The sequence below is a fragment of the Durotheca rogersii genome, assembly GCF_024521655.1.
Source record: "Durotheca rogersii strain YMJ 92031201 chromosome Unknown GGS23scaffold_4, whole genome shotgun sequence".
NCBI lineage: Eukaryota > Fungi > Ascomycota > Sordariomycetes > Xylariales > Xylariaceae > Durotheca > Durotheca rogersii.
The window spans coordinates 1,443,692-1,459,753 of NW_026251235.1; the positions used below are offsets into that span (position 1 = coordinate 1,443,692).

A 16,062-nucleotide genomic window follows, 5' to 3' on the forward strand; every position below is an offset into this window, starting at 1 on the left:
CGACGACGCAGATCTACTAGCCCTGGGAGGGTGGAAGGGGTTGCAATAGAAGTGGCCTCCAACCCGCCGACCATTTGCTCTTATTTTACTCCGGCCGTTTCAATTCTCGCTGAGCAGTGATTGTCTCGATGCTATTGGCAGGCGGGACGAAACAGGGCATCGCGGCTATCTGGAGGACCTCCCTGGCCCGGCTGGCCTGTCGTCAGCGCGCGAGGGGTGGACGGCCTGCGCCGCCAGAGCGTGTCGCTGCGGCGAGGGAGTACCTGCCGGGTACGACGGGCGCTGCGTCTGCGGCCTGTGTGGGCGCGTGCCCGTCGATGTCCATCCATGTACCTACAATATGTATGTACCTACCAGCCTGTCTCTGCAAGTACTGCGTTAGTTAGGTACCTACCTTACGCAGGCAGCCCTCTCGGATCGACGGCGATTAGTACGTTAGGTACCTAGCCTTGGGTAGCAGCAGCAAGCAAGCAAGCCAGCCTGTTGGCAAGACGCCCAGCGACTAGCTGCCCACCCCCTGGAGGGTTCGTGACGGGTCCCGGGTGGTTCCAGCGAGTCGTCTGGGCCAACTGTGCAATACTACAACGCTACCAGCCCTCCTCTCGCTGTTTCATGTCTCGAGTTCTGAGCCATTCGCACCAATGGATCGTCCACCCGCCGCCATCATCGTCAACCCGCCTCAATCAAAGGGATCGTGCGGCGCATGCTGTAGGCGGGCGGGCCCTGGGATGAGTTGTAAACTGGCAGCCATTCAAATCGTGGCAACGCGGTTTTTTCGGCGGCGTCTAGTTGTGTGTACATACATCCCTAGGCCAGGGTGAATGGGCGAGATGGGCTGGATGTGGGCGTCCCTGACAACCCTACATGCCATTACATGCCATACATACTTGGGATGCACATTGGATGAGCCGTATTGGGAACGCCCTGTAGAAAGGAAACAAAAAAAAAAGTAGATATAGGTCTAGACGTGCGCACCCCTTTACACAGGCTCTCTCTTGTTTCTCCCATCGCCATCATCCGCTTCATCGCCATCAATAGTAGCGCTTTGCCTTGTCTTTGTGTAGAGAGAGAGCCGAGAGTCGAAGAAACCCACTGTGTGGAACGACCTGTTTTTTTCTTCTGTTGACTTCGACGGGTACTAAAAGAAGGGAATCCCGTTTGGCATCGCATTTCCTGTTTCGTCCCCTCTCTCGCCCATTACGAGAGATAACACACGTTGACGACAACTTCTGATACGAGCTCCCACGATACGAGCCCACTCTTTTCTAGACTCTGGCCAGTCTATCACCGTCGTCGCCAACCCACCCCTACGCCTCGCTCGGCAATTAATGATTTGAGAGGCCATATCTCTCTGCAACTCGTCGCCTGCCCGACCGCCTCCTTCTGGTTATAAGTAGCAGCGAATACCACACCCACTTCGGCTCCGGTCCCCGGGGGATACCACACCAGCAGAGAGCACCGACAGCAGACGCACGCCAGATAAAGACCGGTCACCGTCACACGGCCATCCGACGCTCGATCCCGCTCGCCGCGGTATTGCCAGGGTTTGTACGTCCTCTCGCCTGTCCTCGTGACTGCACATCTCCCTCGTTTTTCCTCCTCGGCTTTTCCTAGACCCCGCCAAATCCCGGAGCCCGCTGCGTCTTACAGGCTCGGAGCCCGTCGGGTGCCGTTCTTTTTTGGAATTTTGTCAGCGCCTTGCAACCACGAGGTATTTTCCTGTCTTTTCTTGTTCTGTTTCTCGTCATTTTTTCTCTTCTTGTCTGGGCCTCGCCTCTCTCGCTTCCGCAGCCAGCCTGTTCAGCCTACTGGGGAGAGTCAACCTGCTACCTCTCGTGAGATCGCTAAGGCATACTCCGCGTTCGCCTTCAGTGCGGTTGAGGAGTGAGTGGGTTGGACCATCGCGATCGCATCGGCCAATCTTGTCAACCCCAGGTCTTCCGCCGGCTCGGGACCCTGGTCTTTTTTTTTTTTCCTGTCTCTGTCGTGCACCTCCGCCACCCTCCCGCACTCACCATTCGCTGCGCAGGACGACGAGTCGACACTTGGCTTCCCAGCCCAGCCCAGCTGCTTAGTTGATTTAGCCCATCGCCACCACCTGTCCCCCTCTGCACTGTCTGCTAGTCCGGCTCGACGTCCTCGGCACAGGTGTATCCACGTCAGCTCTCGCAGCCATTGCTCGATCCGTGCGGTTTCGCGAACGCCTCTCTCGCTTGGACGGCTGCGTCGAGTCATCCGCTTTCGATAGACCGGAATCGTAAACCCCAAAAAGCAGCAGAGATATACCGCTGGAGAGGACGAGAGCGAAATTGCGATTGGAGTGTGCATCGGCCAGACTTCAGCGCGCGCTTAGACTTTTCGTTGCCGCCGAACTTGGGGTGGTTTCACGCTCTCTCTATTTCCAACTTCTGCGACAATTCGGAATCTATTTTGACGGCCGGCGACAGGCGAGAAACTGGTCCAGCAAGCTCGCTCTCCTCCGCATCACTGATCCGGCAGAGCTGCCCCACCCGACGGCGAGGAACCTGGGCTGGATTGAACTGAGATCTGTCTGCCTCCTGGCGCTCGCCTGCCCAACTCAGCGAACCTGCGAGACACCCCCCTCAGGGTCTCTTCCCCCTGTCGGCCACACCCGCCGTCCCGAATAGGGCCTCTCTCTCCTGCATCCTCCCTGCCCCTGCCCCCCTGCATAACCGCTTCCAGCAGAACTGCCTCGCTGCCAGCGTCCCGTTCGATTGCGTACGTCTATTTTACTTTTTATTTATTTATTCCATCGCTGAATTCCCTTCCCTCTGCGTCTTTATTTTTAAGATTAGTTGTCGTATTCCTAAAACTACTCGTCTCTTGCCGCCCTCACACCCACCTCATCCCATCTCCTGCACATAGAGACGTACCGGCTCCGTCCCGCTTCGTCCCATCTCAACTCGTCTCTCTCTCTCCTCCCTGCCTCTCCTCTCTCTCTTCTCTCTCCCACCTCGCTGTCTGCCTGTTCGTTGGTGGGCTTCGCGTCCCTCCGAACGACATCCCTGCACCATCCCCTCCCCACGCCACTCCTGCCGGATCCAGCCCAGACCTGGCCGGTTCAAGGCCGTCTCACGCATCAGCCGTCGAACTAACTCGATTTGCCCAGTTCGCGCTCAGCCTCGACCGGGCCTCGCATTGCACACGACATCGATACGTACTCATTTACAATAGATTAATCCGTTGTGGGAATTGCCCCGTGGTTCCTGGGTGTCGCCTGCGCAGTCAGTCCTGGGAATTGATATGACCGTCGGCTTCGCCTCGTGATACGCACACGCATACACACCCGCACACCCCACCCCCTGCACGGCGTATTGATACGCCCCTACATCCTACCGCTCCTACACCTACCGTTGGATAGTATATTATTTCGAGCGGCTCGTTCCCAACATCCTCGCTTCTCCAGATATCGCTTGCTTTTTTATTCAGGTCTCTGTATAACCTGTCCTAATATTCCTTTTCCCCTCCGGGTTATAGCTGTCCCTGCTGGTCCGGTTGGATTTTACCTTAACTCTCTCTTCCTGGACCCACCTATCTCTCTCTCTCTCTCTCTGACTTACACGCACAACCAACCACCTCATCCCGCACTCGCTCACACATAACGCCCACACCTACTACACACATACGCACACACCCACACATACGCACATAATGGCTTCGACAAGATCAGGCGTCCCCATGAGCGAGCTCAACGCCGCCGCCCTCGAGCAGTTCATCTTCCGGAGAGTCGACCGGTCCATGATCGCGCATCTGGCACGCGCAGCGCGGGAGGTTATTCAGTGCGACCCGAACATGATGCCCCCCCCGGCCCACACCCCGTCGCAACAACCCTCGCCACCTCGAACCCCCTCCCCGAAAGCTGTGACGTCCGACGACAGCGGCCTGCCGACGCTGGAGGAGTTCATCACGAGACTGGTCCGTTCTTCTAACGTGCAGGTGCCGACGCTGATGTCGACTCTGGTCTACCTCACCCGCCTCAAGTCGCGATTGATGCCCATGGCCAAGGGCCTGCGATGCACCACCCACCGCATCTTCCTGGCCGCCCTCATCCTCTCGGCCAAGTACCTCAACGACAGCTCTCCCAAGAACAAGCACTGGGCCACCTACAGCCACATGAGCACCGAGACCTTCACCTTCGGCTTCAGCCGCACCGAGGTCAACCTGATGGAGAAGCAGCTGCTGTTCCTGCTCGAGTGGGACTTGCGCATCACCGAAGAGGACCTCTACCGCGAGTTCGACGCCTTCCTGACCCCCATCCGCGACGAGGTGGAGTCGGAGTACATCCGCCGCCAGCAGCGGAAGGAGCGCCTGCGCAAGCAGCACGAGGCGGAGGAGTGGACCGTCCCTCAGTTCCCGACGCCGCCGAGCTCCCGCGGCAGCTCGCGCTCGGAGTCGCGGGCGGCGGCCTCGCCCTACGAGACGATCCGCGCGGTGCACGACGACGCGTCGCCGACGCCGGGCCTCGTCTTCAGCTCGTCGGCCAGCTCGAGCAGCGGGTCGTCGTACACGTCGTCGCGGTCGTCGACGCCGCTCTCGGACCCGGACGACGTGTGCCTGTCCATCGCCGACGGCTACCCGTCCGACAGCTCCTCCTCCTTCGACATCGTCCTCGACGTGCCGCCGCCCGTCATCGCCGTCGGCACCAACACCAGCGGCAGCAAGGCCGTCGCGTACCGCCAGTACTACCAGACCCACCACTACCTGCGCGGCCCCGCCTCGGCCAAGACCAGCCGGACGAGGCTGCCGTACGAAGTCAGCCCCGACGACCTGCGCGCCATCCAGGACGGCACCATCAAGGCCAAGCGCCCCCGGACCGGCCGCAGCGTGTGGGGACGCGTGTTCGGCGCCATGTCCGCCTAGGCCCCTCGCACATTCGCTCAGCCACCTACACCTTTTTCTATGTCTGCAGCATACAACGATTTTTTTTTCTTTTTGACTTCGACGCATCATAGCGAGGAGTTGAACGGGAACATCACACGGGAGAAATTTTTTTTTTTTTTGGATCGGAATGGAATCTTGACTTGGTAATGTCGGAGCGGCGCAAAATTTACTAGTTACGATATGTGTGTGCGGAGGCGCTACTACAAAAAAACCACACGGGACGGCGCGGGTCAGCGGGCATGAAAGGGGAAAGGAGGTCGAGGGTGGGGGTATGGGAAAGGGGGAGGGGGAGGGGGGTGGACATTGTCAGTTTACACATTTGCGGCCCTCTCTTTGAGGGGAAAGGGCCTAGGGTTCTTCCGTCCGATAGATAAGACGGGGGGAGGCGGAGTCGGGCGTATGGGCCGGACGACGAAACCAACAAACTCTTACTATTACTATTGCTATTACTATTACCACCACCACCACCATTACATTTTCAGGGCATATCGGCTAGGTATCACGGCGGGCGTTATTCATAATGGGTAGGGAGACGGGAGTTTTTACGGGGGTAAGGGGGAGAGAAAGAGTATAATTAGGTACTTACTCAGAGAGAGAGGGAGCGAAGAAGAGCCTACATGTAGTCTTTTCTCCCCTCCTCGGCAGCCTCTAGACGAAGGCGCAGCCACAGCATAGCAGAGAAAATCAATGCTTACGAGCAACTTTCCACTAGTCAACCCCCCCCCCTTTTTTTTCCCTTACTCTGCCTGCTTGGTCATCCAGGCTGTCTCGGAATGTTCTCGCGCGAACACACACACACACACACACATGCATAATAGAATGTCCCGCGTAGGCAACATGAGAAAACCACGGGAGGGAGGGACAGAAAATCATCACTTTGTGTATCCTCGTCATACGCGTCGCTTATCGCCGTCGCCTGTGCGCGCGCGCATCCGGGACGGTGCGGTAGAGAGAACGACGACGACGACGACGCCGCATTTCTAAGCTTTGGCGCGTTTCGGGCATTTCCTAGATAGGTAATCGGGGAGAAAAAAAAAAGAGCGTGTGTGCGACAGACAGAGAACGAAGACAGACAGACAGACAAGATCGACAAAAGCCGGCAGCGAGTGAGGGAGGGCGCCGGCTCACCGCGGGTGCTACGGATAACCTGTCCTGCCATTCTTACGTCGTGTGTCGCTTCTAATCAACTCCTAACAGGCGACCGGCCGAGGTTAGGGGGTTGGTTCGGAGGTGTGTGTGTGTGTGCATACGTAGACCCCCCCTTTTTTTTTCCTTCTCGCTCTCTCCGCCGCGCGGAGCGTGGTGCGAGGCTGGCTCGGCGATACGCGGGTTGGTGATTATCAATTCGACGCGACGAGTCAGAAGCTTAACTCTCTCTCTCGTCCTTCGTCCGCCCGTTCCTCCGTGCGATGTAGCCGAGGCGTAGTAGGTAGATAGATGGGATAAGCCGGCGCCGCAGCAAAGCTAGGAGGTAGGTAGGTAAGCCAGCTTTGCCTGATGGGGAAGTGTGCCTAATCTAGGCATGTGTGCATCCAGGTATGTAGCTATGTTGGTATAGGTAGGCAGAGGGTTATCCAATCTACCTAGGTAGGTAGGTAAGTAAGGCATCTGTGTATCGATAGATTTGACACCAGGCTGCCGTCGCTTGGCCGCCATCGACGCATACCTATCCGCCATACAGAGACGGCCCCATCAGGTTGGCGCCGCACTAAGATAGAATAAGGGCCGTTTGCCGGACGACAGCCGGCGAGAATGAATGCATGTAACTTGAGATGGCTGGGTTTGAAGGACTATCAGTCAATACAATCCATCTTACCCGCCTACATACTATGCATACCGAATTACATACGAGAGAGATGTCTCAGACGTCTGTGGGCCGGTTGGCTGGGCGTTGCCTGCCTGCCTGCCTGCCTGCCAGCGCATTGCAGAGCATACCGACACACAGACGGGGCGGAGGATCGTCAATCTACTATAAACCGCGGAATGGCGTGTAGGATCCGAGAAGTGGGTGGGCGCGCGCGGGGGGGCTAATTGCCAGATCCAAAAGGGTGCCGGTGCCCGTCCAAGAATCTGTTCCTCGGCTCTTCACGTGCTCGTCGTCGTCGTCGTCGTCGTCGTTGTTGCTCTCGGTGTTCGTCAGGTCTCGGGGAAATATGCATCGGTCGATTTGTCGGCGGCGCCTGTCTATATTTGGCCGCATGGCCTCTTCTCGTGCCTATGCCAGATCCGAATCTAACGGTATCGTGCTACTACTACCACCTATCGATTCTACCCATCTACCAGCCTGCATGGGGCCTACGCCTGTATATACGGAGCTATAGGTGTGCAGAGGTGTGGATGTGTGGATGTAACCTACCCTTAATGGGGGTATTACCTGTAGGCCGCTGGGTATGGTTTGTTCGGAAGTGCCGACCATCTGCAATGCAGGCAGACCCTCGGTATTGGGATTTTCATCGTGTCCCGGCTCACTATCCAGAATTAGGCGCACCGATCTGCTGTTGGGTAGAGCGTGCATCTGGGGTTGGGGGCCGGACGCTGACAGCATCACCCTACCCTACCCTCTCCGTCCCTTTTACCCCGGAGCTGTCGAGATCTCACCTGCATCAGCCTACTCGTGATCGAGAACCGCGCTGGACCCCGGCTGTCAAGCATGGCAGGGTAACACAACTCTCATCCTCTTCTTCGGCCATGCTACGTCACGCGAAGACTGCCCGTTGACCTCGGCGCGCCGCTGTGCTGCATCGTCAGTTAGAATCTGCGCGCGTGTGCCGGCGCCATACATGCACACACACACACACATACACAAGACGCGCGAGAACCCGAGTGAACCAAGAAAGGCCCCAGCCCGAAAATAGAACTAGAGATATCAGCACGGGGCGCGCAAAACGTAGGTATCGCCGACACATCCGCCTCGCTGGAGCCGGTGAGAAAGAAGACTATCCCTCTGAGCATCGACGACTTGCGACGGGCCTACTGCTTCGGATGCCCTGTTGAAACTGGGGGGGGGGGCAAAGAAGAAAGAGTAAGAATAGGTCGACGATTCTGCCAAGAGAAACGGAAGGATAGAAGGATAGAGAGAAGCCAGATCAGAGAGACAGGTAGCTAACGATTTCCCCACTCGGAATATCCGTGGGATGGATTCGTCCGCCTAGAGAGTATCGGGGAGGGGGTAGACGGATAAAAATTCTCGAAACTGCTGCTTCGATTTGGGAGATCCTTCACGTTTCGCGATGGGTCTGCTTTTCGATTCTTCACGCACGCAAGAGAGCGCAATTAGGTAATAACTGGGGTAAATGAAAGGGGAAGAAGGGGACTACAACGGTGTCGGCGACATACTGCGTTACCAGAATGCCCTGCTGGAACCGGGTCGAGTCGACGGACCTCAGGACCCCAAGCCTAGATAGGTCGCATGCGGACTTCGTGGAGCATCAAGTAGTAGTAGGCTAATCTTCGCGGCCTGCCTTAATTCTCTCCGGCTGGTCTCGCAGAGGGGATTGCGCCGGGTATCGCTATGACCACGACTGAAATAGAAACGACCGGACGGATCTTATTTCCCTCTTTGCTCTCACGTGTTGGCCAGATCTCCATCCTGTTCCCTCCGTCTGCCTCATGTAAGTGACGACGGCCGATGCTGTCGCGCTTCCTGGGCCAAGCTGTCGTCATCCGCAACCAACAGCAGAAAAAAGCGACGCGGCGGGGTTCTCTAGGATCCATCAAGATGGCACGCGGCTTACATACAGTGACCTCTTCTGTTGTCGCTTTACGATGGACAGCGGCCTGCGAAACCGCGATGGAATCCGTCTTCCTCGTTTTCGGCGTTTGGCGGGCCCATGGCCACGACAGGCAGAGCAATCAACCCAGCGGCAACGAGAGATCTGAGACGCGGGTTCGTTCTTCGCCGTCATCGTCAGTTCATGTACTTGTTGGTCGATGCGTCATGCAGCGCCGCATCCCGGTGATGCTGATATGTCTGTCCCTCGGGGCCGTGTGGTTCGCTCGGTCGTCGGCTGCCTCCTCGTCGACTTCCAGAACGGAGGGCTCGCGGACATGCGCTCGAGCATCCTCGAGAGCGAATCTAGCGAGCATAGCCACGCAGGATGGCATGGCATGACTAAGAACGCTGCCATACACCTATGCACGCTTGCGAGGCGCCACACTGAGAGGGATTTTTGGACGACAGGAAGAGGAGGTTAATTAGCACAGATGCCCGGCGATCCGGGCAGACAGATTACAATAAGATGTCGCGGTGCGCCTTTACGAGGTCCTGTTGGGAGGGTGGAAATTGGGAAGTTTGAGATTAACGACCTAGAAATGCATACCTGATACGAGGTACCGGGTATCGGGGTACCCAACTCAGTAGCAATTCTGGTATCACGTGAATATATAGATACCTCAGTACATAGGTAAGTATAATTACATAGCGAGGTGCCTCCCCCGTGAGGTAAGCAAAGGCTGACTAACCGTGGGATAGTCCGGACTATTACCGAATATACCCAACGGGCACTCCGTCGCAAAGTCTCCGAAGGTCTCCGAGGGTCGGAGACCGACACACGTACCGAGCCGAAGCATCGTGGGCCACAATCTCGTTATCTCCCGCCCACCAGATCCAACAGCCTCAACTGTAGAAAAGGTCTGTGAGTTGTGCCCCCTGTATCCAGTCGAGGCTTCGTTGGTGAACTTACCTACCCCGCTCACTCAGCCTCTCAGCCTTCCCCTTGCAGAAGTGCCTTGCTAGGCTGTCTACTACCTACCTACCTACCCCATCCCCTGCAAAGTGCACGTCGTAGGAGTGATAGATAGTACTACTCTGCCTGAGGTCGCCGCGGAGGGGACACGCGCTTGCTTGCGCGAGGGGAGGCAGATTCGTACTCCATCCAATGGGCGGGGGCTCCTTCGGCTTGACGGAGCTAGGGTTGTCAGTTTACCTACCTATCTGTGGCGGGTAGGAATCGCCTGAGATGGAAGATGGATTGTGATGTTTGTCGGCGGGTTCCCGGGAATATCAGCTGCTTTCGCTTGGGCGCATTAGGGCTATTTCTTGTCATCCTGTCGGCTGTTTTAAACGGACGTGCCAAACAACCTGACCGTCCTCGCGTAGAGTTCAGCCCACGCTGTTGTTCACATCCCGGGAGCTCATCCTACAACTCATCGTCAGGGATAGATACAGTAAAAGATAGTCCGATGATCATATTATGGCTATATCGTACGTGCTGAAAGATGGGACATATGCGCTGTCGGGTGGCGTATTCTAGTATCTAGCTAATCAGAGTGATGGGCGACTAGATTATTATGTGCCTCTCATACACACCGCCGTGAGCTTTTGCACAGTACACGCCAGCCCTTTTCCGACCCTCGTTTCGTGATAAGAACAGCTAGGGACGCATTTGCTTTTCCGATGTCCACGACTGACAATCGGGCGGACTTCTGTGATACATGACCCTCTCCTGGAATCTAACACAAAGCCAATAATACCTAGGGTTTGCTGCCTCTCCTCAGTGCCTAGTTCTTCAAGCCTCTCGCCTCTCTATTAGAGCCCAAATACTCTCTCCCTTGCTCCCTGCCCCAACCCTATATCCTATTACATTGGACGATGTGCGCATCGTCGAGTGTTCCATAGGCTACGTGGAGCTACGTCTACCTAGATGATTTGCAATAAGAGACTTAGTCCGGATGCCCCCTTCTTCCACTACCCCCTTTTTCTCTCTGACCGCACTTCCCCAACGCCATCGCATGCCGATCGGCATGTAGCGTCATGTCTTAGTAACGCATGCCACGACTCGAGGGTGCTTTGCTTTTTCTTCCCGTCACTTTGCAGAGCCGGCATTGACATCCCAGATAGCCGAGACCCGCGGACTGTAAATCGACCCCAACGCAACCCCTTGCATCCTTGACCCTCCCGAAGCGCGGGATTATGAGCTTCCCGAGATCATGATATCGGCCTCGCTAAGCGGGGATAGCCATGTCGTGCTTTCTAGACATGCATGCCCCGATATATTAGTCCTCGACAGCAAACGGCTACGGGGAGCAACTCCGTCTTCACCGCCAGAAGATCAGGAGTACGAGGTCGCGAATTAAACAGCGGCACCCTCGCGATGCTCATATTTCCAATATACAAGCAGGGAAGACGGTGATGGCGGCGGGACACGTAAGGGTATGGCCGAATATTACTTACTTCGTTCGACTCTACTCTCTACACCTTTCTCGGGGAATGTGGCTTCGGCAAGGTTGTCGAGATATCGAGAAGCACGTAGTGGTGGTCTGAAGGCCTGAGTATTGAGTCTCCTGTTCTATCGTAACGGATGCTGCAGCTCTCACCTCGGTAGAACTTCCCGAGCCAGGACTATAGAAAGCCTCATATTTATACTACATCTTCGAACAGAAACTTCGAGTGTGCTGAGGGTGGTAGCACAATGATATTCCACCGCGCCGAGGGGGAGCTATAGGGGCATCGACTACTGAAGCCGAATACAAGTTGGCTGTGTATCGATGTACCAACACCGACTGTCCGGGTGGCGTGGGGCTTCGGCGACAACCTAGAGACGAGCACATCGATGCCCCGCAGTTGGATGCAGGTCTCGGGATAGTTCCGTTCTTGGCGTCGGTGGTGGTGACGACTAGAATCGATGTGTTGTCATGTCTGTCACAGTTCTCAAAGGGACCAGCATGGACAGTCGTACTAGATGTCGACACTTGAAACTGTATATATTGCCCTACCTCTCTGGTAGCACGCTGTGAGTCTTAACAGTATTGCTACCTATAGAACGCTGGACTCTCATAGCCATCCCGACAAACTAGATCCAGTTCCACTCTCCCAGAGCAAACTCCCGCAACCATGGCTAAGGGCGACGGGCTTATCAAGGTGACATTCTTCATCACTAGGAAAGACGGGGTGTCCGCTGAAGCGTTTCACGAGTAGTATGTCCTTCGTGCTCTAGCCAGGGAGCAGACGGTGGAGGGGAGGGCAGTTAATATACTAACCCAGGAGTCGTGTCTAGTTGGTCCCAGCGCCATGCCCAGGCGTTTCTCTCCGTCCCGATCATTCGCAAAAACGTTGTAAAGTACTCGCAGTTCCACGCGGACAGCTCCGTCGACCTGGCCAAGTTCGGAGTGGGCGTGGCCAGCTATGACGGGGTGGCGAGTGTGTGGGCGCGCAGCCTCGACGAGCTGGCGGCGGTAAGTGCTACCTAGGTCCCCGTGGAAACGGATATCCCGGCGATTTCGAGGCTTGTGACTGACGCAGACGGCCTCACATCTAGGTTTACACCGACGCCGAGTACCTTAAGGCCGTGATTCCGGACGAGGAGAAGTATTTCGATCGGGGGAAGGTTGTCACGATGGTCGGGTGGGACGAAGACAAGTGGGAAAATGGCAAGGTCCTATAGAGGACAGGTCAAGTGGCACAAGTCTCGAGAGTCTTTGGCTATCCCTGTAGAATATGCAAGATACAAGTCAACAGCCGAGTCTTAATTACACACTGTGGCCGTATGGGTTGGCGTAGGACGTGCCGTTGGATACGTGTTTGGCTTAACTTGACCCTGTTTCGCCTCCAACCCGCCACCTGCGCCGGTAATGCCAACAACATCATGGTACCAGCACGACTCTGGCGTGGCGAGGCTGCCGTATAGTCTGTCGGCGATATCTCCGGCCGTGGTATACCGCTCCTAAATAAATATTATAAATAGTATGCATTCCGATTCCATCCCACGTTACCGAGATACTTACCTATCAACTGTTTAGCTATTGATATTCTTGTATTGCGAATGCCGCGCTCTCTGGTGCCTACTGGAGGAGAAGGCCGGTGGCGGCCTGACCGGCTTACTGACCGGCGCACGCTATGCGCGTATATTGAGAGACCTACATATCTCATATACCTACCTCTAGGCGGCACGCAGGCATCCCATCTCAGTCTCAGGTGCCTCATGTGGTCAGCCGGCGGTTTGCCTGCATATATAGGTATGTATGCGTGAGCCCGTCTCCTTTATGCATGTATGTGCTGTAGGTATGTACGTGCGGCGCGGGTTAGCTAATGGGCGTTGCGGTGGACTGGGGGTTATTTACATGATCCGCAAATCTCTGCTTGCTTCTAGGACTCGTCCCCCTTTTACCACTCCCCATCCGTGTAGGTAAATCCGCCCGGCCCGGCTCCCCTTTTCGTGATAGTGTCGCGGCTCAACATCAAGGGAAAAAGATGTCGCTGGTCAGTATTCCCGTCGAGATTATTACCGACATCTTCTGCCTTGTCGATTCTCTGGAAGCGCGCACCTATGGAGACTATCAGCGTTCCAATCTCTGCGCCCTCGCGCTGACCTGTCGTTACCTCTCTGAGGTAGCTGGCGCTCTTCTCTACGAGCGTGTTAGCTTCGGGTTCGGTGTTCTCGACCGCTTTTTAACAGAGGACGTGAAACGAATAAAACACTTGAACAGGTCGTTTAGGAATAGGCCGTCCCTCGTAGACCGCATCCATTCCGCCGACCTGCATTTTCCCTTTACGGGGGCCGGCTCTATTACCTATAAGGAATTCCTCCGTCACTTGAGCAGGTCGAGTTCGCTAACGAGCCTAATGACGGAGCTTGGCTTTGCGTCGTGGAACCACTTGGAGGCGTTGTATAAATGCGAGGAGGGAGGCTTTCCTAACTTGAAAACGTTGAACATCGAGCTCCTCGGCGGGACGCAGTGGGACCAAAACGAGCTTCCCGTCGAGAAATTGGCCTCGATATGCGAACTGCCGAGCTTGGAGACGATTGTCGTCCGAGCATCGATCGAGCTGCCCTCGGAGAAGCCCGTGTCGACAACGCCCTTCCCCAACCTCAAGCGTCTGCACTTCGGTTTCCAACCCGTCTACGTCGAGGTTCTGCAGACCTTGATGTCGCGGGCCCCGGGCTTGACCTCTCTCCGGCTTCCGATTCCGGGGGAGTCCTTCCAGTGTATCATGAAGAATCCCGATAAGCCACACGTAGATGGCTACAGCATGCACGGCATTATGAGCCCTGAATTCTACGGAACTCTGTTTTTGCCGGTGGCGAGTAGCCTGACTGACCTGGTTCTCAACACCGACCACGTTTTCTTCACGCACGACGGATCTGTGATCGACCTCTCGCGCCTCGTGAACTTGACTAGCCTTACTCTCAGCAGCTATTTGCTTTTCGGCTCCGGCCACCTCGCCGCCGACGACCCGCGGGCGCAGGGCGTTTGGGAATCGCTGCCGGCGTGCCTGACTGAGCTGCATCTGAGGTTCCCCGGCACGATGGGCTTATTCTGGCCGCTCGACGTTGTGCAAGCCCGCGCGGCCTCCGACACGTTTGGTGAGCGCTGGGAGGAGAGGCTGAACACGGACCACGTCGCGTGGCTGCTCGACCTTCTCGATAAAACTCGCGATCGTAAGCTCGCTCTCAAATCGATAACCATCAGCGAAGGCTCGGCAATAGACTCGGAGCCTGTCTGGCAGATTGTGCAGTGGCATATGACAGACCTGCTGAGGAAAGCAGCCAGAGAGGCATCTGTGAACCTAGTTATTCGGCTGAGAGTTCCTCTAACATTCGATTCTACCGAGTTTGATGTGTGGAAAATACCACAACGACGTGATCTAAGAATATGATTGCACAGCGGTTAGTACAGGGTGGTTTCTACTCACATACTGGATCCAACGTTCAGGAGGTATGGGGGAGTTCGAACGATTTGGTTATACGCCTGGCTGCGTTTGGAATATCTTGAAATAGAAAGGATATTATAAGTATGCGAGTAATGTTGAAATTCAATAGGTATTTACAAAGTAAAGGTGCTTCCTCTTTCGAGTTTCGCGTGTCACACCCCGGCTTGGCTTCAACAGTCGTTGTCATATACTACAACGAGTGGCAGTGGCACTCAAAGACATATATATCCAAGAACTCGTTGGGTGATCTCCGCGTGGTATTGATGTCAGCTCTTTGAATGACTTAACCAAAGCCACACCGGTCTTTTTCTATGTGACCCTCTGGCTGCATTGTCTCGGTGCAGCCTCCGCAAAATTCACCTTTGTCTCATATACTAATTATAATTATAAATAACACCGCCCATACGCCCGAGTACATAAGCCACGCGAGGCCCAAACGCTTCTACTCATAGTCGAGGTTTTCCGACGTTTGGGAACACCTTTTCTCATCTCACCGGTTTAGAAAACTAACATAGTCGGTTTCTCTTGTCGTCTCTTCTTCGTTTCCGTTTTTGGGGAGGGGGAACACGTCGCTCCCCTCTTGGCCTACTAGCCCACCATGAGATCGACCTGGACCCTCGCCACTGCCCTGCTCTCGTTGACCGTCAGCCGCGTCTCCGCGTGGGCGGGATTTTCGGTGACAGAGTTCGCGACGAGCGACTGTAAGGGGTGGGTGAAGCATGCGAGCATCGGCATGAAGCCGCAGTACTGGCAAGTGGCGAGTAAGTTAGGCGTCCCGCCCGTCCCCCCCTATATCCTCCCTCCATGTAGACCGAATTCTGCTGTCCCATACACTTCTTTAGGACACGGCTGTTGATATACCAAACCCACCCCCGTCTCTGATGCCTCGCGCCACTACACTGCCTACTTAACGCACTACCCGACCACGGGCGCGAGATGTCGCTAACGCCGTTTCCGCGTGCACAAGTGAACAACGAGTCCAACAGCGTCTCCGTCTCCGTCGTTAACGATGGTATATTCAGATGGTACGGCTTCTCAGAGGCGGCCGAGTTCGGATGCGGTGGCAAGGTCGTCGGCCGCCTCTGGAGCGGCTGCGTCAACCTGGACATCTACGCCGAGCGCATAGAGTGCATTCGGTGGTGCAGCATGGTAAGTGGGCCCGTTGCCCTGATAAGTCCCTCCTCTCTGCGTTGATGAGTCCCGTCTCAAGCGGGAGCACCGCTTTCCTAGTCTTGCCTGCTCTGTAGGTCTCGGGTCTCCCAGCTATTGCTAGACTGTCGCTCTGTCCGAATCCGGTTTGAATGCTAATTCTCGGTGTTGTAGTGGCGACATGACGACCACTCTTGTGAGGCGATTGGCCAGAGTTGAAGGGAGCTGAAGATACGTATATCTGTATGGAAGAGGCGGTACCAGGGGGGGCGAACGTCGTCGTACATAGAGGACGGTGTATACATACCGAGCAAGTTAGGAATAGACTTGTAGGATTATCCATCCATCTTAAGACTCGAATG

General features: G+C 55.7%; 5 protein-coding genes across 5 annotated transcripts; 4 read left to right on the plus strand and 1 right to left on the minus strand.

Annotated features, from left to right (window-relative positions):
• Positions 1-1,278: 1,278 nt before the first annotated feature.
• Positions 1,279-2,748, minus strand: GGS23DRAFT_365670 (uncharacterized protein). The gene is made up of 2 exons (XM_051513295.1): positions 2,016-2,748; positions 1,279-1,674 (listed from the first exon to the last, which is right to left on the minus strand). Exons 1-2 carry the CDS (start codon positions 2,326-2,328, stop codon positions 1,388-1,390), a joined length of 600 nt encoding a protein of 199 aa, XP_051374748.1. The 5' UTR covers positions 2,329-2,748; the 3' UTR covers positions 1,279-1,387.
• A 382-nt stretch (positions 2,749-3,130) lies between these two features.
• On the plus strand, positions 3,131-4,949 carry GGS23DRAFT_555206 (cyclin). Its single transcript, XM_051515587.1, has one exon. The coding sequence runs from the start codon at positions 3,673-3,675 to the stop codon at positions 4,879-4,881; it is 1,209 nt and encodes a 402-aa protein (XP_051374749.1). The 5' UTR covers positions 3,131-3,672; the 3' UTR covers positions 4,882-4,949.
• Positions 4,950-11,734: 6,785 nt separating this feature from the next.
• GGS23DRAFT_594194 (uncharacterized protein) lies at positions 11,735-12,284 on the plus strand (the record flags this gene model as incomplete). The annotated part of the gene is made up of 3 exons (XM_051518125.1): positions 11,735-11,817; positions 11,898-12,075; positions 12,159-12,284. 3 exons carry the CDS (start codon positions 11,735-11,737, stop codon positions 12,282-12,284), a joined length of 387 nt encoding a protein of 128 aa, XP_051374750.1.
• A 478-nt stretch (positions 12,285-12,762) lies between these two features.
• Positions 12,763-14,594, plus strand: GGS23DRAFT_555230 (uncharacterized protein). The gene has a single exon (XM_051515588.1). It carries the CDS (start codon positions 13,091-13,093, stop codon positions 14,495-14,497), a length of 1,407 nt encoding a protein of 468 aa, XP_051374751.1. The 5' UTR covers positions 12,763-13,090; the 3' UTR covers positions 14,498-14,594.
• A 555-nt stretch (positions 14,595-15,149) lies between these two features.
• On the plus strand, positions 15,150-15,919 carry GGS23DRAFT_594196 (uncharacterized protein; the record flags this gene model as incomplete). The annotated part of the gene is made up of 3 exons (XM_051518126.1): positions 15,150-15,312; positions 15,519-15,700; positions 15,875-15,919. The coding sequence occupies 3 exons, from the start codon at positions 15,150-15,152 to the stop codon at positions 15,917-15,919; spliced, it is 390 nt and encodes a 129-aa protein (XP_051374752.1).
• Positions 15,920-16,062: the final 143 nt, after the last annotated feature.

Coding starts and splice junctions, on each gene's coding strand:
- GGS23DRAFT_365670 (XM_051513295.1), bottom strand. CDS start 2,328: ATGCACACTCCAATCGCAATTTCGCTCTCGTCCTCTCCAGCGGTATAT. Junction 1,675..2,015: donor GTCGTCCTGCGCAGCGAATG/GTGAGTGCGGGA, acceptor ATTCCAAAAAAG/AACGGCACCCGACGGGCTCC.
- GGS23DRAFT_555206 (XM_051515587.1), top strand. CDS start 3,673: ATGGCTTCGACAAGATCAGGCGTCCCCATGAGCGAGCTCAACGCCGCC.
- GGS23DRAFT_555230 (XM_051515588.1), top strand. CDS start 13,091: ATGTCGCTGGTCAGTATTCCCGTCGAGATTATTACCGACATCTTCTGC.